Source organism: Mustela putorius, unplaced genomic scaffold (assembly GCF_011764305.1).
Source record: "Mustela putorius furo isolate JIRA1106 unplaced genomic scaffold, ASM1176430v1.1 tig00003836_pilon_pilon_pilon, whole genome shotgun sequence".
In the NCBI taxonomy this organism is placed as follows: domain Eukaryota; kingdom Metazoa; phylum Chordata; class Mammalia; order Carnivora; family Mustelidae; genus Mustela; species Mustela putorius.
Window position 1 is genome coordinate 15,378,133 of NW_025421989.1, and position 25,523 is coordinate 15,403,655.

The 25,523-nt window shown below is 44.1% G+C and overlaps 1 protein-coding gene across 6 annotated transcripts in view; it reads right to left on the reverse strand.

Annotated features, from left to right (window-relative positions):
• The window catches only part of SH3KBP1 (SH3 domain containing kinase binding protein 1), a 340,162-nt gene that overhangs the window by 186,515 nt on the left and 128,124 nt on the right, over nt 1–25,523 (reverse strand). For all 6 annotated transcript variants that reach the window (XM_013059639.2, XM_045089360.1, XM_045089361.1 and 3 more), the window contains one exon: nt 9,538–9,661. In XM_013059639.2, coding sequence (XP_012915093.1) covers nt 9,538–9,661 — 124 coding nt within the window. The remainder of the gene's footprint in view (nt 1–9,537; nt 9,662–25,523) is intronic.

Sequence of the window (25,523 nt, forward strand, 5' to 3'; positions counted from 1 at the left end):
AAAAATAAGGAAATCCTTCAATTTGTGACAACATGAATGAAGCATTGAGGGCATTACGCTAAGTAAAAATGATAGAGAAAGACAAATTTTGTATCTTCTCCCATTAACAACTAAAAGAAAAGATAATTATGGGAGCTGAGAGATGTGTTAACCAACCTTATTGGGGAAATCATTCCACAATATATACATCTATCATATCATCACACTCTACACCTTAAACCTACACCTACACAACATTATGCATCAATTATATCTCAGGAGAGCTGGGGAAAGAAGTAAAGTTGGGGTTTGATTTGAAATCTGTTTTCTTTTTGAATACAGGCACATAAAAAAGCTGTCATTTTGCTCTAAGCAATGCTTTAGCTATATGCAGGCGATTTCTAGAGATTGTGTTTCCATTTTCATTCATTTCTAAATATTTCAAAATTTCCCTGGGGGATTCTTCTTTGACCCACTGGTTATTTAGGAGTATATTGTTTAATTTCCATATATTTGTGAATTTCCCAAATATCCTTCTGTTGTTAATTTCTAATTTAATTCCAGTATGGTTGGAGAACATACTTTGTATGATTTTAATCCTTTGAAATTTACTGAGCCTTCTTTTATGGCCTAACATATGGTCTATCCTCCATGTGCATCTGATCACTGGTAGCTTCATGGAAACAACACTTCATTATTATTGTCCATAAATCTAATTTCTTCCCAACATTCTGGGGTCTTGTCAGCAGTTTACCTCTTTTAATAACAACTACTACTGTATTCAGTGACTTCTGGTTCACTCTCTCACCATCCTCTGCCCCAAGCTTCATTCTCTTTCCTCGTTTTTATCCTGACAATTTCCTGAGGGAATTAACAAGAGTAGGCTCCTTATTTTATAGATGGGAAAAGAGAGTATAAGACTTGCCTAAAGGCCCAAAGAAACTGTGGGGGTGAAGCAGAAGTCAGGGCTGGAGTCCACCAACAGTGATTCTTTCTGCAACAAGGCCCTTCTACCACAGAGCTTATTCAGGTCTCCAGGAAACTACAAATGGAACAGCAGTTCACTCCTCCTCAGATATATTTCCTTGAGTGAGCACATGTGCGCGCCCTCACACACACGCGCGCATGCCCACACACGCGCGCATGCCCCCCCCACACACACACACAGCAGTTTCTGACTTTTCTCTATTTCCCTTCCTGGTTGGGGACCATGCCGATGGTCCATCTCACACTGCAGCTGGGCCCGCTGTCTGTCTGACCATGGGTTAGGAAGGTATGCCAGGAAATGTCCTCATTGTTCAGGGCACAATGGTCCCAGGGCCTCACAGGCACAAAAAAGCCATGAATCTGAAGACTAAATCGAAGCTGCAGGTAACATCAGGGGACCAGGCTGTGATGACAGACCAAAAAGTGTAATTAGAAGAAACTACAGGAGAAAAGCCTCCTTTTCCATGGCTTTCGACAAGTGAAGACAGTTGCCATCCGAATATAATACCTCTCATCAATTACCTTCAATCTATCAGCTTTCCACCTGGAATAATCTCCCTTGGGGAAAGAGAATCCCACGTGGGCCTTAGCTAAGTTCAGTCCCTCTGATCAGAGGGGTCCCTGGGCAGAGACTCCATGTCCTCCTTCCTGACATGTCAACAAGCTGGTCCCTGCACCAGGCCGAAGACTGGGGCACTTTCAGGGAGGGACCTCAGCCACCGCAGGAATCCTAGATTCCAGAAGCCTAAATGGCAGGCTATGTGGGTTTTCCTCACAGCACCACAAGTGGGTTCGTTACCTGAACTCACGATGGCAGCCTCTTTCACTAATAGGAGGAGAAAGCAAACAAACCTCTTCTTTATGCCCAGTCAGGGCTTTAATGGTATCAAGGAGAGCTAACATTCCCAGTTTTCGATCGAAGCAGGTAGAGAAGGTGAGGGGGACTCTCCTGACTATATGGGGCTACTGTTGTGTAATCATAAAATCCGCCCCTAGAATCCCAGTTCTGTCCTGACCCAAGTCCCAGGTAGAGCTGGCCGCGAGTTCACTGGGCCAGCCCCCTCGGCCCACTTTTCCTGCCAAAGCCCAGCCTAGGTGCCCTTCAACACAAGGACCCAAGAAATTAACAAGAGAAAAAAAAATCCCTTTCAGCTTGGCACTTGAAGACCTCCTAAAAGGACTGGTTTTCAAGTTTTAGATTCAGGGAATGTTCTCCCAGCCTCGCCCAACTTATGTTTTCATGGCCGCGGGCTTTAAAGGCTTGCTGAGCGTCTCTCACAGCACTGCTGCATTCGCATGGACAATGCCACGCGCTCACTTTAACACACTCTGTGCAAGGCCCGAACTGAAGATGAACTCAGAGATGCTCAGGCAGCTCCCTGCCCCAAGTTTTCAAGTTGGGTGCATCCTAACTAGTATTCAGTAAAATGTGGTCCAAGGATCGAACAGAAGTGGGTTTCCCTAACAGAGGACATCTGAGAGCCTATGACATGCTACGGTGATTGTCGGTGTCGAAGACCGGTGTTAGTGCAGGCTGTCGTAGCCAAAATTCATGTGTCCAGAGAGCCAATTTTTCTCCCCCTTTTGTCTCCTTATCACTCTTTCTCTTCGTCCCTCTTTTGAGGGATATTTTGCAGGGCCCTAACTCTGTGCAACGCATACTGGGAAATGCTGGCCTGGTGTCTATCTGAGCATGTCACACATGTTGCATGGCCTCCTCTCTAGGAAGTGGGAATATACAATAGCATCCCTTTTAGAACATGCCTTTCGACAGACAAACCCGGGACCCCCAAGGTCCAACCCAGAACAGATGAAAATAAGCATTGCCTACAACAGCACTGTCCTCGGAGCCTGGTGTGCTGGAGGGAGGTTGCATAATTCTAGCATTCTGTACCAGGTGAATTGTAAATGACTCTGTAACATGAGAAAACTGCAGTCATCCAGATTACATGGACTCTTTGCTTTTCAAAGTTACCAAGGCTTCAGGCCAGCAATGAAAAAACCAAAGAAAGAAGTCAGATTTACAAGTGGGTTATGCACTATGCAGTGTTTGAAATTCCAAATGCTTTTTCTCATAGAAACAAAGTCATAAGTGGTGATTAAGTTCTCAGACTAACCCACAGTGTAGCTAAAACACATCTGCAATGTCATCAACTAACAAAACCCTCAAAACAATGAAATTAAAGCAAAAACATTTTTATTTATTGAGAATACTCATGCTCAGTGGTATAATGAGGGGAGCACGGTGGGGTGGGGGTGGGTGGCTCATGCCCAGGACAGAAGGGGCTTCCTGTAGAGAACCGACAAATGATAATGAAGCTAGCAAAGTCAGTAGGCTCTTTATTTCACCACCTGCTGACAACTGAAAACAACATCAGTCATAAAATATTACTCCTTTCAAGAAAATTGGGTTCAACAAGAAGTAAAGAAGTAGTTAGGGGTATACCTGAAGCTACCTGGTAAGACTCTGGCTTACCTACAGGAATTTTAGTGGGCTTCTTCATTGTGTTCAAATCAGTATCTACACTTAGGGTCATGCCTACAGGAGTCCTTTTTTTTTGTTCCCCCCACGCTTATCGATGATGATCCTGGTCAGCGGGGATATAACAGATGGGACAAAGATGGGGAAACGGATTCTATGAGTTCAATGAACAAAAATTCGAAGAGAAAGGAAAGGAGCTAATGAGAACACATGTGTAATGTGAGAAGCTGTGGGTCTAAGACGGAATGGCAGGAGCTGAGAACACCAAAAGTCAGAGGAACCAAAGACATCTCCCGCAGGCAGAAAGAAAAGGTGGGCAGGAGGAAGAGTTTCCTAGGACAACCACCAGGTGGAGCCACCACCGTAGAACCCCTCTGTGGCTGTCCTCTGTATGGACTTGGGTGGAAACCCAGCAGGAACATTCCAGAGGTCACTAACTCCTCTAGTGTTAACACCTTGGAACCAGAACACAGAGATTGAAAGGAGATAAATATAATACAAGAAAATTTCTTAAAGTTCCATATAAAAATATATGGAAAATAGACAATGACCACACCCACTTGGAAGGGCATTTTCCACCCATTTCATCATCACCCCTAGATCCAAGAGGCAGTACTACTCTGATAAGAGAGTAAGTAGGGGCAACATACTCTAACATCAACTACCAGTCCCACCAAGCCCATAACACAGGCTCCCAAGAGAACCCATCAGTAATACAGCCAGGGATCAATTACTTAACAAAATCTCTTTATGGTCCCTTTACTCTCAAACTTTCAAGAATGAAGGCCCCCTGGGAAAGAAGATGATAAATGCACACACAGACACATTTATACAGATGTATGTATTATTGAATTGCTATAAAATTATATCCATCCAGGTTTGCTGCCAGGTGGCCAGCTTTATTTTCATCTCCCCATTACCACCAGCTCAGGTGATAGCCAAGAGCTTCCACACAACAGTAATGCCTTCTCTTAACTTCCTACTCTTCCATCTGGCCATAAAAGCCAGCAGTTCAGGTAAAATCAACAGGTGATGCAGAGAGTTGGAGAAAATCTGACCCAACATGCCACATTTTCAGATCCCTAGGTAACCAGGGTGATTCACATCTGTTCCTCCAAAAGGAAATTTGAAAGGAAAAAAGTCTTGTTTCTATAAACCGATTCCCAGATCTTGCATCTACCTTAAACAACAAAGCACTGGAAAACCAAAGCAGTTGACATTTTCTTTATTAAAGACACACTTTTTCCATCCTTCGTTTACAGTTTCATTTCAAACAAAGATCTCACAGCCTATCGAGGGAACCAGGCCACCTCCTTGGAGCCAACCCAGAGTTCCACAGCAGCACGTGCACCTTCGCACACATGCGCACTCACGTCCTGACAGACAAGGCAACACGTACCTCGAGAATGTTACTCTGAGGAGCCAAGCAAAGGCTAAAGAAATGGGAGCTTGAAAAAACATTTCCCCTTCAGTCGTCATATCTGTTCAGGGACTGCAATAACTGGTGCTGGGGGAAAAGGAAGATAAACATTCGGTACAATTCTTCTGACAGCTATAGGCAGCAGACCAAAATGGAGAGGCCTTCCATGTGGCAAACACTAGGCCCATATCATGCTGGGGTGGGGGGCATGTATACATCACCCATCCACACACAAAATGAATTCTGAAGAATTTCTACATTAACTTTTAAAGCACCAGAGTGTCACCAGAGGCAGAGCAGCTGTCGGTTCCTCTGTCAAGGACAACTTTTGAATGAAACGTGTCTGAAGGTTTCACTAAACACACGCAAAATGAGCCCACAGATTCATGTTCTACAATCCAAGTCATATCCACATGGCAACTCTGAGAGCAACCCTCCCCCAGCTCAACTTGAATCTCATCTTGTAACGTCAGGGCTACACCTGTTATAGATAACATCTTTGAGACCATCAGATCTTCCAGCATTAATCCCTGGAAAGGGCAGTAAAATGCAGATGCACAACAAACCTTAAATAAAGATGGTAAAAGCAGTTTATCTTTCAGAAGGCAGATGCCAAAGTAGCAGAGCGACTTAAAAAGATGATCATAAAAGACATTTTATATTAGGAGAGCATAATAATAATAATAGTAATAATAATAATAATAATAATAGCAAAGAATAATAAATGTGCAAAATACAATAGAGACTTACCAAACACTGAATTCATGATAAACTGGAAATAGAAACAAGGACACATAAAGCCAACCAGAAACCCGCGGAGTGGCTTCACATTCAGAATGACAGAAATAAATAAGAGACATATCCCCAACTTGCCATAAAAAAGATTTAAGAAATGCATACAGCTTTCTTAACATTTCCCACAGGATACAACAGACTGCAAGGGCTTGTAGGCAGGACCGGCTGGTGTTCATCTAGGGCTTCTATCTGTCCCAGCACCAAGCACAGGGCCAGTAGACGTGCGCTGCTAAACGTTCATTCATTAGGATGCAGGTAAAAGTGAGGAAGGAACAATAGCCCAAATCCTGGGTGGCAGGGGGTTCTGAGAGAGGCAGCTTCCCCATGAGGTCTGCTAAAGAAGCAAAACCTGAGGAACTAAAGCCCCGAAATAGAAGCCGGTCCTTACAAAGGCCCGTGCAGTATTGATTACAGGCTGGATACTGGACCTCTCACATAACGCAAGTTGCTTGGGAAACCCTTCTGAGGATGAAAGCAAATGATTTTTTCTTTCCTTTAATTCAAGTAGAAATGGACAAAATCCTCCTTGCTCCTTTTCAAGTATGTATCGAATGTATTTGCTTATTGACTGTGAAAATATCCACTTTGTTCAGTTTTGTTTTTAAACTCAAGGTTTGAATGTTTTTTCAAAAAAAAATTCCTCCATACATCAATATTTCAATTTAGGAGTGTGCATCGTTTTTCTATATGGGCTTAATGAGAGAAGAAACAAAAGAATAAATCATTCTCAGAAGGAAACAGACAATCTTTTTCTGTCTGGTTCATGAGAATGTCATTTGGCTCCAAGAAAAACTTTCAGATTGTCTGGCTACAATTTGTCAGCATTCTGGAATCTGGGGTAACTTCAGGATATATACAACATCCATGCTACAAGTGTAAATGAAAAATGACTTCTTGCCCCTTGGAAAAAGCTTGTTTTAAATGGAAATCTCCTTCACCGTGACTCGGGTAAGGCCCAGAGACATGGCCAGGGGTGAGAGCAGACACAAATGTCCTCACAGCCCTAATGCCTGGAATGTACAGCTGATGGCAGCCAGGCCATCTGGAGGAACTGGGGAGCTGTTCTCCCTCTCTCACTCTGCCTGTCTTTCTCAATTTCAGTCACATCTTTTTCTCAAATGAAAAGCTCATGGAGTCCTTCCAGTATCTCCCTAAATCAACTCTGTAGAAATTTGCAAAGGTTAAAGTTGAAAACTGAAACTAATCAGTCCCCAAATGGTTTCCATAGTCCTGGCTTTTTCTCAGGGCTACTACTAGCTTCCTTCAAACCTAGGGTGGTTCTTGACCTTGTATGGGGGCCTGAGGAGGGCAAGGTCATCCCACACTTTTGGGTGAGCTCATCCCACAGAGGTGAGGTAGTACAACCCACTTGCCATTACTGCAAAGTAGGGCATGTCCCCAAGCTGCTGGCCACAAGTGGGCTAACTTCCTCAGCTAAGTCTATCTCAAGTTCAGGACCCAGTGAAGTAGTTCAATTTCAGACTCATAACAGATTTTGATCTTTCTTTATTAAAATAAAAGAACCCATGTTAATTCTGTTGAATTCTCCCAGGGTCCCAGGGTGAATCACAAGGTGGACTCAAACACCCAAAGAGGGAGACCATGTTAATGAAACAAAGCAGCCTGTTACTAAACTCTGAAAGCAACTGCCCTCCATAACAACAGCAGCAGACAAAAACATCAAGAGATTTCTCGGGACAAAGCTTGGTGGAAACAAAGGAAAGGAGAAGACTTGGGTCATTGACAATAACTCATAAAACTTGAAAAATTAGTTGCATGGAAGTGTTTACAGTAACCAGAAACATCCCACAGATTTAGCCTCTGATCCTAGTTTTAAGAGGGAAAAAAGTGGTTTTTCATTGATTTGGGGTGGGAAAAAAATGTAGCTTTTGAGCTCAGCACAATGAACTATTTATCTGGCCTGACAAGGCCAATCAATCCACCCCGCTGTTTATTATAAGGAGTAGTAGGATACTGTTAGTATTGACGGGTGGGGGCAGGGCCAAACATGGCGCTGGCCCTGGGTACACAATGCTTCCCTTCAACTGGAAATTGATGTTTGGCCCAGGTGACCTGGGGGTCAGTGTGAAGACTGGGACAGAATGAAGATGGTATTTTATGTGTTTCCTATTTACAGAACGCCTCCATGGGCTAAGGTCTCGGATCTACCAGCAGATTCATTACATAAAATACCCGAGAGTCAAAGGTTGGTCATAATCAGGCTGTGGGCCTAAAAGGAAGGACACCCCCCCGCGCCGTTAGTACCTTTTTCTGGATCATGACAAATTCTGGGGAGGACCTCAGAGGCCAGATTTTTAGTTGTAAAGAGGCAATTATCTGAAAAGTTTGATTCCTTCTTTGATTTAAAGTTCTCAGGTAATTTTTACCCAACTCATCTGGATAATTACCTTAATTCCTTAACTTAATTAATTCCTTATCTTGTTAAGTTAATTAATTACCTTAATTCTCTTATTTACTTTACACAAGCAGGGCTGGCAGGAGAAGCCTTGCGGCTCGTCACCACGTGTGTGCCTGTCCTTGGCTCACTGGCCCAAGAAGCCTGAGGAGGAACAAGAGAGGCTCGGGGCAGCAAGCAAGGGTTGGGAATACAGACAGACACACTTGACTTCTAACTCTCTGAAACCCAGGAAGGCAGGCCTCATGAGTTCTGGAACTTATTTGCAAGAATGCAGGAGGCGCTTTAGGGGACAACTATAGTCTGACAGCAAAGTATGCTTCATTCTTAACGTGGGAAACCCCCTGCATTGGTAGGATGGGCTTTAAAAAAAAAAAAGAAAGAAAGAAAACAAGAAAAGAAAGAAAATCCTATAGCTGCTAACCAGCGTGGGCCTCCAGCCAATACTTCATCTGAATAATTAAAAAAGGAAATGTAACCCGGGGCAGCTGGAGGGGGAAGAGGAAGAGGCAGGAAGGAAGAGAGACACAAAGCTAATGTCTCAAGCTCTATGATCAATGGACAGTTTATTGGACAAATTCTTATGCTGTCTAAATTTTATGAAAGATTAGCTGTTCTTCCCTGTGGTTATGTAAACTTGCCATCTTTTTTCTTTTTAATGGAACTCTTTGCTAATACATTTCCTGCTCCTGCTTTTGAACAGCTCTATATTTCTCTTTAAGGAAGTAATCAGCCCATGAAAAGCCTGCCACCGAACGCTACCCTGCCCCTGGGCCTGCTCTGTGTGAGCGTAGGGGCAGGAAAAGCTGAGGAAATCTCGAGGGACCACAGGAGAAGTGAGTTGAGCCCTCTCTTGTCTCTCTCAAACAGCAGTGACATGAAGGCTGGGTGTGGGAGAAAACAAAACCCCAGCGAGCTAATACCTGAGAATCTGCCTTGAGGTCTCAAACCAGGCAGACAAGATGGTTAAAGTTCCCTTAGTGAGAGCGATGTCTGAGCTCTATCTGTGCACATCTGCCTCCTAAACCTAGAGAGACACGGTCTGTGTTTGGGAGGCCAGCAGGCAGAGAGAAAGACCCATATAGAGCCTGCCCTTAAATTAAAAACAGAGCATGGCCAGACACGCACAGCTCAGCATGCGCCATAGCATTCTCTAAAGTCACCTTTCATCTGCAAAAATAGATATGAAAGTGAAAGCTAATGTCCTAGGAAAATCATCATTTGCAAATCTAGTCTACTTTCTTGTGAAAAAAATTGCATTCATTCCCTTTACTATAGTCATTACATTGTTACTCGCTGTGTGTGTTGTGTGTGTGGGGGGGGGGTGCCCAAATTATACGAGAAAACAAAAGGCAACTCTCATTCAATTTTTCAGCAATTCAGAGTTTGACACAGTTCACCCGGAAGTTTCCAGTTTGGGTTTGTGTGTGGGGAGGGGTTTGTTCTTCTTTTCCATACCTCTCTTATTGGTTCTTAGAATTGTTTCAGAAGATAGCAGAGCATTTCCGCTGGACACTTCGTGCATGGGTTTTTCTGGAGCTTTGCTGGAGAGAGGGTCTTTCTTCATTTCTTTCTTTATTTCCTGTGAGGATAAAAGGCAAACAAGACTGTTGTTTGAAATTTTAAAATGGCTCTTCAGCTATGTTAAGCTTCAGCTTTCTGGAAATGAACTCTAATGACTTCAACTCGGTATAACATGGTGTTTGAAGAATACCATTTCCGATGTTGTTGTGGCTTGTTTTCCTTCCATTTATTACTGAAGCACCTGCTCCCGTAAAGTAAAATGATGTCCACTATGGTGACATGACCTCATGTGACTCTGACCAGAAAGTCATAGTGACCAGAAAGGGAATACCGCACAGCTCCAAGTGACAGCCTGTCCTACTTTTTGAACAGGGACAAGCTTTGGCCAGGTAGAGTCACACCCTAAGAGCCTTCTGGTTTCTCTCCTTCCCAACAGGGGGTTAGAGAAATATATTCTCAAATCGCCATTGTCTCACAATTATGCTAAACCCAAAAGAAGGGGACTTAAAGTTCATTTATACTCATCAAGTTCCTCTGGGTCTCTTTAACTCTTGACAAAGAAAAATGTAAGAAGGACAAACAGAAATAAAGATCATCATTCTAGGTCAGAGGTCAGCAGACTATAGCCCACCACGTTTTTATAAATTAAATTTCATTACAACATGACCACCTTTATCCGTTAAAGAATTTTCTAAGGCTGTTATGATGGCTGAACTGAGTATTTGGATCAGAGATCAAAGCATAAAATACCTGGCTCTTGATGCAGAAAGTTTGCTCTAACTGGTCTCTTTTCAAAGATCCATTAAAGGGGGTGCCTGTGTGGCTCGGTTGGTTAAATGTCTGCCTTCAGCTCAGGTCATGATCTCAGGGTCCTGGGATCGAGTCCTGCCTCTGGCTCCCTGCTCAGTGGGCAGTCTGATTCTCCCTCTGCCCTGCCCCTCCCTGCTGCTTGTGTGCGTGCTAGCTCTCTCTGTATATATTGCCAATAAAAAAAATAAAATAAAATCTTTTTAAAAAGCCATTAAGATACAGAATTTAGGGGTGCTTGGGTGGCTCAGTGGGTTAAGCATCTGCTTTCGGCTCAGGTCATGATCTCAGGGTCCTGGGATGGAGCCCCTGCATTGCATAGGGCTCCCTGCTGAGTGGGGACCCTGCTTTTCCCTCTCCCTCTGCCCCTACCCTTGCTTGTGCTCTCTCTCTCAAATAAATAAAATCTTTTTTAAAAAGATACAGAATTTAAAGAACTGATGGCTGAAACAATTACTTCAAATTACTCTAATAATTAACATAATTATTTTTGAAAGCATCAATAGCCCAAAATGATAGTAACTCACAAATTGCAGGTCTGGAGCAGAGGGTTACCAGGCCTGTCTGAATCCATGATTAATTTACACCAATGCAGGAAAAAGCGAAAGCTAAGTGGCTAGACTCAGAGCATGGCTGAGCGGCAGGAAGGACGATGTGTTCTTTAGGAAGAACATGGGGCAAGAAATGGAGATGGGCTCTTTCTATGGAATAAACATGAAGAGAGCAAATTAGGTAGGGGGCTGAGATTCAGTCTGGGCAGAGTGCAGAGGCAGAAAGAAAGGAACAAAAAGGGTTGTCAAAACACAGCTACTGGCCAGCAGCTTCCTACACACCCGGGTGTTAGTTACCGTACCCAATTCCCCAACTGCTGGCCCAGTTCACAACAGCCTCACCCTCCCTCCCTCACCAGGGCGCCACCGGAAATCAACAACTGTGGCTGGCACTTTGCTGGGTTCAGAGTTTCAGCTGGCGTCCCAGGCCAACCCAGCACAAAGCTGTGTGCACGCATGTGTATGTACACGGACTCCCACCTCGGCAGCCGTGGCACCTGCTAGAACAGCAGTTGCCGGGGGTTTCTATAGCCTCACAGGCAGATGGCATCAGGGGATAATCTGCAAACATTGGCCGCCTGAGCCACATGATGGAATGCTTTCTTAGTGATGGCTGCCAGGATGCTATGGCTTGAGAAGTAAAGAAAACAAGCCACCACGGGGGCTCATTCCCCAGAGGTTGCTTCTTTGGGGGGAGAACAGTTGCTCAAACCTCCCTTTCCGCTGCAATGTGGATATGACTGTGCTCACACAGACCTCCCAGCTGGACACAACATAACATGGCAATACAACATCCAAGGTCACCAAGGACTAATTCAGAGAAATTCAGTGGGTTGTGGGCGACATGCCAAGCATCTGCTTAGCACTTACTGCTAAAGGCATGCAGTTGGGGAACGGTCAGGGAGGGACAAAAGTCTGAGAGACTGGCATGATCACTGAGGAGAACTTTAGAAGCTGTGACTGGTTTTTGTTTGTTTGTCTGCCTGTCTGTCTTTAAGTAATCTCTGTACCCAGCGTGAGGCTCAAACTTGAGACTCCAAGATCAAGAGTCACATGCTCCAGCATCAGCCAGCCAGGCACCCCTAGAACTTGTGATTGTTAAGAATACTCAAACCCGGGGTGCCTGGGTGGCTCAGTGGGTTAAGCCTCTACCTTTGGCTCGGGTCATGGTCCCAAGGGTCCTGGGATCAAGCCTCACATCCGGCTATCTGCTCAGTAGGGAGCTTGCTTCCATTCCTCTCTCTCTGCCTGCTTCTCTGCCTACTTGTGATCTCTGTCAAATAAATAAATAAAATCTTAAAAACAAAGAATACTCAAACCCAAGGCTTCAGAGAAGCACCCTGTGAGGTTGGAAGGACCAACCTGATCAAGCAAGTGCTTAAGGGCTAAGACAGCAGCACCAGAGAGAGGCTGGTTCATAAAGTCCAGATTCTACTGTCCCCTCAAAGACTGTTTATATTTGCCACACACAGAAGCCTAACAGTGACCACATTTCTTAAGTTCCTTCTTAGATGGAAGCAGGGAGGAGACAAAACTTAAAATGTGCCCCATATTTTTCCAGAGAAACAAGACACACAGATACAGCAGTGCCCCATGTAGACTCTTCACCTGTACAACACCCAGGTACACAGGCTCAGTGTTTCCCCAGACTCAACATTTTCTCTCTGACCTGCTTCTTTTCTGGAAGGGAGGGGAGCTATCTTGCTTGAGAGCCCATCATCCACCCATTTACGCAGGCTGGAAAACTCAGTGTTAACCCCCATACCTAACCAGTCACCCAGTTGGGCTCTATCTACTTCCTCAACCTCTCAGTTTCTCTCTGTTCCTCCTATGCTACCTTAAAACTATGAATACTGGGCAAAGAACTCAAAGAGATGTTTCTCCAGAAAGATGGACATACAGCCAGTAAGTACACAACAAGATATCCAATATCATTAACCATTAGGGAAATGCAAATCAAAACGATAATGAGATGCTCCTTCATACCCACTAAAATGCCTAGTAATTTTTTTAAAAAGGAAAATAGTGTTGATGAGGATGTGGAGGAACTGGAACCATTGTGCATTGCTGGTGGGAATGGAAAATGATGCAGCCACTATGGAAAACAGTATGGGAGTTCCTCAAAGTTAAACACAGAACCGTGTGACCAAGAAATTCCACTCGTAAGTTACATACCTGAAAATACTGAAATCAGGGACTCAACATTTACGGCAGTAGCCAAAAGGTGGAAACAACGTAAGTGTCCCACAACAGATGAAAGGATAAACAAGATGTGGTATATCCACACAACAGAATATTATTCAGCCTCAAAAAGGAGTCGAGTTTCAAGACATTCTACAACAGGAATGAGCCTAGAAACCATTATACTAAGTGAAATACACCAGACATAAAAGGACAAATATTGTATGATTCCACTTATATATTGCAGCTAGATGAGGCAAATTCATAGAGATGGAAAGACTGCAGGTTACCAGGAAGTGGTAGGGGGAATGGGAGTCAATATTTAATGGTTACAAAGTTTTCCATTTGGAGTGACTAAAAGTTTTGGATAGAGATAAGGACAATGGTTGCACAACATTGTTCATGTAGCTAATGCCACTGAACTGTACATTTTGAATGGTTAAGATGGCAACTTTTCTGTTATATGTAATTAACCACAAGAAAACAAACACATGAACACCAGCTAACAGGGGAACACTTGCCATGTGCCCAGGCTGCTCTCAGAGCTTCACCTGGATGGCAATTTGTAGTCTGCACGACAACCCTATTCCCCAATGACATACACAGCAGGACATGGAGTGCTGAGAAAGCCTGCCAAACAAACAGGAGTCAGAATCGGAACCCAACCCATCTCATTTCAGAACGCATCTCTCAACCACTCTTCCTGAGTCCTGCCAGAGTGGCCATGACGTCTCTGTGTCTATACACTGCCGCCAGAGACGCTCTCCAAAAACAAATGTATGCTCTTGTCACTCCTCTGTGGAAATCCCCCAGTTACTTCCAAAAGACCACAGGACAAACCCTTTCATTTAAAAACTTTTTAAATTGCCCAGCAAGCCCCAAATCCCCGCGTGCTGGATTCTGGCTCAAACTGTCAGCCGCACGCGCTGGCCCAACGGTGCTCATTACCAGGCCCACGTAACAAGGGGTTGCACCTCTCTACCAACACCTTGACTTTCATAGACATCTGATGTCCTGGACTCCTATTGGTAGGCTCTAAAAATAGGCAACAATGCTGGCAATGACACAACCTTACAAGGGCAAAGGCTTAGAGAAATGAAAGTGTTTCAGCAGATATTTCTTCACTTGATCCTCACAGTAACATTTTCATTATGTTATTGGGGAAAAAAAAGTAATAAAACCCTGATTCTGCCAGACTGACAGATTTTTGCATTCAAGAACCATGAGACCCAGAGAGGATGTAAGAGCAGCCAAAAGCCACAAGGCTAATCAGGGGCATAGTGGGTCATGGGACCCACCTCTGCGCCTTCTGGGCAGGGCTGTCCTGCTACACCTTGCCTCCAAGGAAGAGTTAGTGCCATGGCTATAAAGGGGAGACTCAAAATCACCCCACCTGGGGCTCCAGTGGAACACTTCCCTTCCCTCCACAGCTGAAGAATATAAGGTACTACTTTATCCATAAATCTACCAGTACTGAGGCCCCAATCCTTTAAGTCCTTTCTCAGGCACACATAAAAGCTCTTTGCTGCAGAGGAGGGTGGGCTTGGCACTGGAGTAACTCCTGCCTGCCTCCAGCTGCCAGCATCTGGTTACCTGGAGCTCTCCGAGGTTCTGATCCAGGTCATGGGACTCTGGATTTCCTGGGTCTGAGTGTTCTAAGCCCCCAACCCTCAATCTCCATTTTATAACACTAGGCTTATATTTTAAACCATTGTGGAGAACCAGGATCCTACTATCCTCATGGTAGAGGCCACACCCCAGCCCAAAGGCCATGGGGACTTATAGAAATTCATACATCCCCACATATATAAATTAGCAATGACTGGGCTTGCTTTAAAACCCTACAAAATCATCAGGGTATTGACAAATCTCTTTAAGAGGTAAAGGAAACCCAGCTTTTCCTTATCCTAAATCTGATGCTTCAACAGTGGAAACTCATCATTACAGTAAAACTGAGGCCATCAGTAAGATACCAACGCTGTGGTAACACTCGAGCTATGTCACAAGGGCAACGTGACTGAAGGAAGAGGAGAATTTGTACCATTCCTGTTTCACAGAGCACTATGTTGATCAGAGCCCAAGATGGCTCACCCACATCTGGAGGCCAAAAAGCCCCAATGATGCCACTCTAGCAAAAATCTGTCATGACACATTTAGCAGGCTGCAAACAACAGCCTCACTGAGCAAAGGCATAATTTGTGCACAACTGGGAACTAGATGAGCATGGTCGGCTTTGTGTTAAGTGGAGTTGCCTGAATGTGGCTGGCTGCTGAGCTAAGCTGGCTTTCCCTCTTTTCTACTCAGTCTCCCCATTCATCACATACGAGACAGGTGCTGGGGTGGGGGGTGGTGGATGGCTTGGTTGAACCTTAACTTCTTTCAATTAACTGAAATACTCCCCAGTAAAACAACAGTGAAGGTCCAGTCTGGGGGTCCTTCCCTCCTCTCATCCTACCACCAACCTGGATACAAGTTAAGAAGCAGGCCTCACAGTAAACGGGGAGACTGATGGTGTGAGTCAAACAAAACCAAACAAAACAGAAAACAACTCATGTCGGCATCATCATTGATTAGGTGGGTGACCTGGGGGCAATACTGAAAGCCTCTAAGCAGCTCCCCTGTCATCTCTAAAAGATCTAACCCTAAATGCTCTGGCACCATCACAGAGTTGTCTTCGGGGTCAAAGAGTAAACCAGGGAGCAGCATACAGGTTGTTTCTTGTCATTATTAATGCCATCATTAAACAGCAAGAGCTATAAAAAAGAAAAACACTTAACAAAACAGAGGAAGCTCGCCACCAGAATGTTCAGTGAAAGAAGCCAGACTGAGAAGACCCCATGCTCTACGCTCCTGTTATGTGAAGCTCAACCATAGACAGAGCTTATCAGTAGTGAGAGATCACCAAAGGGCAGTTGCCCTTGGGAAGGTAATGACCAGGAGGATGAAGAGGTTCTGCAATCTGGTCTGGGTGACGGTTGCACAGGCGTATACACACCCACACCTTCATGGAGCTGTGTTTGCGTGTAAGATCTCCACACTTCACTGTATGCTGTTTTCACTTCAAGTAACAACATGAATGCTAAAGCCAGAAGACAACACATTTTTTAAAAATGAAATGTGCTAGTATTTCATCCTAGAAGGTCAAAAACATGAAAAGCTAGTGCTTGGGTGTCTTAAAATTCATCTCAGGGGAAAGCTTCCCGGGATCAACGTCAAGGGCACAAGTAGTTGGAATGCACCAGATGCTGCTTACCAAGTGGGTGAGCCAAGGGGTGACTCATGTAATTGACACAATCAGCCAAGTGGATCCCCTCCCTCCACGGGATCCTTCCTCTCCACCTCAGCTGCTTGCCTCACATCTTAAACTATTTCCTTCTCTCCTACCCCCAGCATTACAGGCCCACAGACTGGGCTGGTGCCGCTGACACAGGGGGAGGCCGGTGCTGTGCCAACCTGCAGAAAACACTGGTCCTGGGCTTCCCCATGTCTTAGCGTGAGCCTGGACAGAGTCCTCTCAGTTCAGGGTAGAAGCAGGGCAGGGGGGAAAAGGGAGTCATTCATCAGCCTGCCCTCAAACCTGGTCTGTTTCTTTCCCCAGGTAAGGCTCCCTTCAGGGCAGGGTGTGGCTGTGGTATCCCAGTTGTGCCCGCTCCACTCTTCATGGAAAACCTTTTAGCAAAATTAGCCCAGGCAGGAGACAAAAGCAAACCCTTACACCAAATGTACTGCAAGAGAGTTCTGAAGATACGGAATCCTAAAATAGCATACTGCCCACCCCACCCAAGCGTACTCTCTTCCTGCTTGCCCCCCATAGAAAAGGCAAAATTGAGGAGCAGCCACCCCATGAACATTGGCTGCTTGCAGAGCCTGGGATTTCCCAGCATTTGGCAGCCTTCAGAAAAGGCTAGTCAATCTCCAGACACCGCAAGTATCTTGAAAGCAAATAGCAGAGCTCCAGGAGAGCTTCAGCTGTAAGATTCTGTTTCGCTAAAAAAGATGTATCTCACTGTCACAATTTAAAAAAATCAATGTTGGGGCACCTGGGTGGCTCAGTGGGTTAAAGCCTCTGCCTTCGGCTCGGGTCATGATCTCAGGGTCCTGGGATCGAGCCCCACATCGGGCTCTCTGCTAGGTGGGGAGCCTGCTTCCTCCTCTCTCTCTCTCTCTCTCTCTGTCTGTCTGCCTTTCTGCCTACTTGTGATCTCTGTCTGTCAAATAAATAAATAAATAAAATTTTAAGAATAAAAAAAAATTAAAAATAATCAATGCTGTTGAACCATGAAATGCACCAACTTCATTAGGAAGACAAAGAATACACACACACACACACACACACACATACACTCACACATAAAAACATCTGAAAATATGGCAAAATATGAGGATTTGGTAAATCAAGGGGGTGGACACACTGGTGTTTGCTATTCAGTTTATGCCTCTTTCTCATGCTTGAAATATTTCATCATTTCCCCTAAAAATTACATAGTGAACCCATGCCAGTATCTCATACCACAATGGTTTTCTTATACTTAGCAAAATATGTTCCCACTTAGAAAAGTGCTCTGACATATCACTGACCTACGATCTTTTCATCTCAAAGCTAACAAGGTTCTTTTTTTAAAGTAACAGGATATCTACTGTCATGTTTCTATGTAAATCTTCAACTACACGTTTGTAATATCATACATTTGCAGTATTATCTCCCAATAATCACTGATAACACAAGCCCAGGAAGGAGTTCTTGACCAGCAGGGTGGGAATAAACGTTGAGAAGAGTTCAGGAAGTGCCACAGGCTGGACAAAGATAAGAACAGCTTCCTTTGTGTCCCAAAGAGGTAACACAGCTTCCTGATATATGCACAATGTGATTACCAGCATGAGAGCCAGTGCCTTTACAACTGCCTGTGCCCTGCTAAACATCTAGATTATTACCAGTGGATCAAAGGGTATCAATACCAACCAGCTGTTTGGACATGCTTTAGTAAGCACTTAATAACTATCTGTCAAATGAATGGCCAATTTAGCAGTGTTATGGGCAGGACACCTATTACAGACAAGGGGTATTATTTCCAATTCAGCCCAAAGCTATGACAACATGGAAGTCTCTATCATACCCACTGGATCACAACCAACTTCTTACCTGCCAGGATAGGGTTTGGTTTAAGAGCAGTAGGAAGGAGATACAGTAAGAAAATTCACACACCACCTCATTTTCTTTAAATAAGCAATACCTATTTCTTTATTAAACTGGGAATGTTATGGGGTGCCAGGGTGGCTCAGTCAGTTAAGTGTCTGCCTTCGGCTCAGGTCATGATCCCAGGGGCCTAGGATCAAGCCCCACATCGAGCTCCCTGCTGAGCAGGAAGCCTGCTTCTCCCTCTCCCACTTCCCCGTTAGTGTTCCCTCTCTCACTGTGTCTCTCTCTGTCAAATAAATAAATAAAATCTTAAAAAAAATAAACTGGGAATGTTAGACATTCAAAATAAATTTACACATTCTAAAATGAAACCTTAAAAGCACTAGAAGAAACCATGAGAGAAATAGTTAATGATCTCAGAGCGGGAGAGAGGATTTGACACTCTGCCACAGAATCCAGAAGCTGCAGAAGAAAAGACTGGTGAGTTACGGAAAACTACAACCACAAAAGAGACAAAACCAGAAAAAAAGAAAGGAGATTCATCAACAAAAGTCCAGGTGCGGGAGCGTTGCCTGTTAGAGAGAACACCTTCTACAGAGTGTAGGCAAAGAGATCAAGAACCCAACAAAAAGAGCAAAGGACAATTCATAGGGAAAAAATGACTCCACCGCATGAAAAGATGGTTAACCACACTCATAAGAGAAATGCAAATTACGGTGGAATTCATGTGATAATATCTGTGCAGTGCTCACTGGACAAAAAGACCTGAATCGTTTTGGCTGCACCCCTATACTGAAAGTGCAGAGCTTACACCTACTGTCTTACCGCGCTCACACCAGTCATCTTGAGGGTACGGGCCCTCTCAGAGCACTGTCTGCTCTCACAGCATGTAGCACGGCGCCCCGCACACAGCTGCTATCCATGCAAAGAATAATAAGTATAGAGGGCAGGAAGCACAAAACTCTCCAGAAGCAAATAGTCTAGATAAGAATGTATATAATCTTGGGGTGCCTGGATGGCTCAGTGGGTTAAAGCCTCTGCCTTCGGCTCAGGTCATGATTTCAGGGTCCTGGGATCAAGCCCCACATCGGGCTCTCTGCTCAGTGGGAAGCCTGCCTCCCTTCCTCTCTCTCTGCCTATTTGTGATCTCTGTCAAATGAATAAATAAAATCTTTTAAAAAAGAATGTATATAATCTTTACTATGATAAGATCTCTTTTTTCCCTTGAAATTAAATATCATAAATCTTCTCAGTGGATCTCTCTGATACCCAGTGACCTTATTAGTGCAAAAAATCTTTTTTTTTTTTTACCTGATTGGCAACAATAGAAACAATATAATTTTAGTTGTGGCGTAGAAAAAGATACCCTCTCATGCTCTCCAAAGAGTATGAATTGATATAAAAATCGGGACAACCCCTGTGGGAAGCAATGTGGCAATTACCTATCAAAAATTTAAATGTCTCTGCCTTTTGACTCAGTATTTCCACTCCTAGGAAATTAAACTACATGTATACTCACACACGCGCAAAATGGCATTATGTACAAGGTTAATCATTACAACACTGCTTAAATTAGCAAGACTGAAAAAATGTAAATGAGGGTCAGTAGAGAACTGGTTACCTGAATTACAGTAAATCCATCCCATGCAGCTCTAAGAATGAGGTGGCTCTCTAAGTGCCAATGAGGATAATTACTAAGACATGTTGCCAGGTAAAAAAGCCCGATAACGTATGCTAGCATTTCTGCAAAAGTGTGCACATGCCTCATTGTGTGATACAGAATGAACTGATAACTGAGACTTCCTCCAGGGCGGGGAACAGAATGACCAAGAGACGGGGAAAGCATACATTTTGTCCCTTTTAATTGCTACCATGTGCCTGTGTTAGTTAAACAAAACTTTAATGTAAAAAGTAATCACAGGGGCGCCTGGGTGGCTCAGTTTGTTGGGCATCTTCCTTGGGCTCAGGTCATGATCTCAGGGTCCTGAGATCAGGCCCCATGTGGGGATCCTTCAGCTGGGGGGCCTGTCGCTGCCTCTCCCTGTCTGCCACTCCCCCTGCTTGAGTTCTCTCTCTCTCTCTCTCTCTCTCTGTTAAATAGATAACTAAAGTCTTAAAAAGAAAAATAGGGGCGCCTGGGTGGCTCAGTCGTTAAGCGGCTGCCTTTGGCTCAGGTCATGATCCTGGGGTCCTGGAATTGAGTACTGAGCAGGGAGCCTGCTTCTCTCTCTCCCTCAGCCCTTCCCTTGCTTATGCACTCGCTCTCGCTCTCTCTCACTCTGTCAAATGAATAAATAAAATCTTTAAAGAAACAAACAAATAATAATCATTGAAATGTGTTTACTATTTTCTAATAATTAGACTATTGACGGCTACTTTTTCTGCAGACAAGGAAGATGCTGCTGCCGCCCCCTCATACAGTTCAGTTAAATCCTTTCCACTGCTACTGTAATAATCCCAGGGTTGCTGGGTTCCAACATATGAACAGATACAAATCCTAAAGGAGAGCCCTCAGTCCATCTACTTCATCAAGAAGGGGAGATAAGATTAAGTTAAGATGTGGGGAAAATCATACCAGGCCCAATAATTTTTTAAAAATAAACATGATATAAAATTCAAAATTTTGGAAATACAAGTATAATCAATGGCATGACAACAACCCAGAAAACCAAATAAAATGCATATAAAAGGGCAATATTAAGCCGTATCGGTAGTTTTATCATAGGCAGAATATGGTTTACTTTGGTACCCAGAGTACAAGACTTAAAAACTGTGGGATTGGTTAATTATGCTCAAAAATGTTAATTACATTATCTCAAATCGAGCTCCCTGAGGGGTGGGCACTGTCTCCAAAGCCTCTTCGGGAAAATTTTTTAAATGTTTCTGATGACATCATACCTACTCCCTGACCAGTACAACCTGAATCACAGGAATTGGGGGATCACAAGCTAGGTAAACAGCCTGCTCTTGGACAAAAAAGAAGGACCATCAAAGGTCGAACAGCCATTTCTGCCATCTTTTTTTTTTTAATGTTTTATTTATGACAGAAAGAGACAGCAAAAGAGGGAACACAAGCACAGGGGAGCTAGAGAGAGAGAAGCAGGCTCCCCGCTGAGCAGGAAGCCCAATGTGGGGCTTGATCTCAAGATGCTGGGATCATGACCTGAGCAGAAGGCAGACATCTAATAACTGAGCCACCCACAGACCCCAATTTCTGCCATCTTTTTAAAAGCTTTGATGATAAGCCCGGGTCCCTGCAGCCCCTGCTGGGAACCCCTGTCACAGCACTAACCCCAGGACACTATCTAGGTCTCTCTCTCAGCTACTCCATGAGGACCTCGGGGGTAAGGAAGAGGTCTCAGTCATCTTTCATTCCCAGACACTCAATAAATGGTGGCCATCATCATGAGCTCTACCATCCTTCTAACAGATATATTTGAGTGTCTACTTATGTGCCAGCTCTAAGTGCGTCTAACCCAGCGTGAATTTTCACAGTCACAACTGCTGCTAAGACTAATAAGCTAATGGGAAAAAAATGTAAATGCACTAGATTTCTTACATATAAAAAGAAACTCAATCTACCCTTCATTTCCCTAAATCTAAAAACTCTGGGATTCGCCTGCAATTACGAAGAATATAGTATAACAAGGTACTGTTCTAAGGGTTTGCATGGAGTAACTCACTGAAGGCTCACAGCCATGCTGAGCGTCATGATCTCTCTTGACAGATGCAGAAATGGGTCCCAAGAGGATGTAACACAGCAAAAGGGCTGAGTGAGGACTGAGGCCCAGGCAGTCTCGTGGCCAAGCCTGCACTCCCTGTGGTCACACCACACCCCACCTACACAGGCATGCTCTCCTCACTTGCTCTGAAAGGCCAACTTCCAAAAACTGCCACTGAAAAGAGGACAGACAAGGAATCTAACCATAGAAAAGACTTCCAAGAAGTGTGAGCAGTGTGAGGACCAATGATTTGAAAGCCACTCCCATGTAAAGAAATTCTTGAATTTTGAACAAAAAAGCACCTGTTTACTGGTTGTTGAAAGAATGTTTACATACATTTCCATCCTGGATAACTCGATTGTCAAGAATAAATTATTCCAAGCCCGTGACAAAACAATGCCATTTCATGCTCATTTCCTGATTAAAGCTTTTAGACAGCTGGGCATTCTCATTTCTCAGAGCTGTAGGGAGCTATGCAAATTTCCACACAGCAGCTCCAAGATCATTAATCTAAGGAAAGCATGTGCCAACAGAATACCAGATTTTATATTGTTTCAGTAAAGAAGAGGAGGGGCAGGTTAATCTAATTACCCTATGTGTGGTCACCTGACTCTGGTTAACAAAAAGATCAAATGCTAAACTGTGCAATCAGCAGAAAACTGCTAAGTAATGAGGCATTGCAGATCACAAAAGGAGCAGGAAGAGGGGGTGAAAGTCTTGCATTGCTTGGAACTAGATATTGGAGTAATAAAAATAATCATACTGAGCTCATGTGAATGATAGGCAGAGCATTTTAATTATTGCAACGAGCTAGAAGCAGAACTATAAATCAATCCCTCTCTTATACTCCCATACATGCTCACACACAGGCACAGTCAATAAGACTGGAAGATACTTCTGGCAAAGGATGGCTAACTTGAGCTGAAGCGCGCAGGAAGCAGACACAGGCGGGCACTCATGATTAGATTCGCCCTGTATCCCTGACCATGTGTTTGGCACTTATCACTCAGGGCCCACTACTGTTAATTCTCCTTCCAGTAAGGAGCAGCTGGGTTTGGTGAGACTGGAGCACTGGCTCACACAGCTGATTCTTCAGTTCAAGTTCTGGCGCTGACATTGCAGCGAGTATGACCATGATGCCTCCCTTTTGTGGGCTATAATATGGGCGACTGGTATATTTTGAAGATTGAATGAGATCTTGTGGATGAGGCACAGCTTCTGGGTCCCAGAGGTGTCAGGCTCCATCAGCAGGAGCGGGGGGCCCCACCTGCCAACAGACACAGGCCAGGCCCCGAGAAGTGGGGAGGGAGTATTAAAAGGGAGAAACTTCCCAGTACTCGACTCCTGCTGTGGTGGGTCTAGCAGAAGTCTCAAAAAATGAACTTCCATGTACTCTTTCTGAAAGAGCTACTGGAAGGGTGTGACCCACCAAATCCAGTGAGTAAAACAAGACAGCAAAGGAGCCAGGACCCAGGGCCCAGGGCAGTCAATAATGAAACAGGCGGTGGGAATTTCCTGGCGGACTTCTCAGCAGTAGCTTCAAGAGCAACCGGTTCACATCGGAAGGTGCTGGTATTTTTGTGGGGATGGGGCAAGAGTGGATCAAGAGGCACTTTACGGAGTTGTTTAGTTCAAGGTATGGAAAAATTTGCATGTCTGGGGATAAGTCAACAAACAAAGAATTGTTACCTCTAGGAAAAAGAGGAAGTCATATAAAAGAATTATATTTCTTCAATACTCAGTATCAACATTGTTAGAGTAATGAACACATTAAATACAGATTAGACCAAAACCTGAGCTGCAACCATATAGGGAGGATGGGGTAAGGTGGGAGGGGGCCATAAGTGAGCTGAAATCATTAACTACCATAACAAGTAACAGATATTATCTAGAATTGGCAAACCAAGAGACAGCAGTGCACGTGTATTACTTAGAAGTACAACATCAAATACTAGAAGCAACAGCTTGAACTGAAAAGCATCTCCTAGAAGACAAGGATGTGAGAAGGGACACGGAGCTGCTGGATCCTCAGATGTCTTTCAATACTACACGAGTTTTTAATCTATGTACCTATGCATCACTTTGATTGTGAAAATTAATCATTCTAAAGGCATACACGCTTGCTCCACAAAATTGTAAAGGAGGATATAAAGCAAAAGGTAAAAGTATTCCCATTCCCCAGTGAAATCCCAGCCCTGCTCCCCTAGGAACTATTAATAAGTTGTGTGTGTGTATGTGTGTGTGTGTGTGTTTATACATGTGTGTGTCCCTACTTGTTCTTAACACAAATAGACTCATACAATAGGTGGTGTTTTGCATCTTCCTATCTTCCTATCTTCCATTGCCTCTTCCAATGCCTCTTGGACCACTTCAGCTATCAGAGCTCTGCCCCTCTTTCCCATGGCTGCACAGAATCCAGCTGTGGGATTTGCCAGTATCTGAGGGGATGATCTGTTTGTGCTGGAAAGGAGATTTCAGAACTAGGAAGTCTGACCAATCAGAACCACCCAGATTAAAGAGCGCTAAGTCAGAGCTGGAGACCGGGTGGGTGTGGGGCAGGAACTAGGAAAATGAGGGGACAGAAAATCAGAGCAGAGATACCTCCTTGGGGACATGCAGCTACTGTCTCTGCCTTCCACTCCCCTGAATGAACACACGGGTTTGCTGGAGCGGAGTTCGGTTCATGAACCATGGGAGCTGCATGTTTCTCACCATACCATAAACGGAAGTACACCAGCTGTCATTGCTGGCTCTTCTGGGGTGCTGATGGAGAAAACTCGTGGCACAGCAAACTGGCTGTTTCTGAGATCTGGCAGAATCTCCGCTGCCATACAGACCCCTGGAATCTAGGGGCAGAGACGGGTGCATGAAACACACCCTGATATATACTTCATCTGCTCCTGCCCCGAGGCCAAACCCCTTCTGCTGAATTTCTGTATCCTTGGCTAAATGGATGATTTACTATAATCTGGGGCTGCAAAGGAAGAGTCCTCTCCCCTCCAGGTTATAGCCCGCATGACACTATCTGCTGGTCTTAAGTCTTTAGCAATTACAAACACTACAGTGAGCATCACTGTGTCTCCAAATCTGCACATATACACGTGTATAACTGGGGAACAAATTCTGAAAGTGAAATTTATTTCACTTTGCATCTGGTGCATCCTCACTTTTAAAAGACAAACAAGATTATCCTCCAAACAGTTTTTCTCCATTATGCTCCCTCTAAGAACATGAATGAGTGCCAACTTCCCTGTATTCCGTATCTTTAAACTTCTTAATTTTTGCCAATCTGACCACAGAAAACAAAATCTAATTTACATTTCTTTAATCAGTACAAATTAAGGTTGATCAGCTTTTCATATGCTTCCCATCTATTTGGCTTTCTTTTCCCATGATCTGCCTGCTCATGTCCTTTGTCAGTTTCACTACGAAGCACTTTGCCTCTTTCCCTTTCATTTCTTTTTTTCCCCCTTTCATTTCTAAGAGATCTCTGAATATTAAAGAATTGTCCCTTGGTCTTTC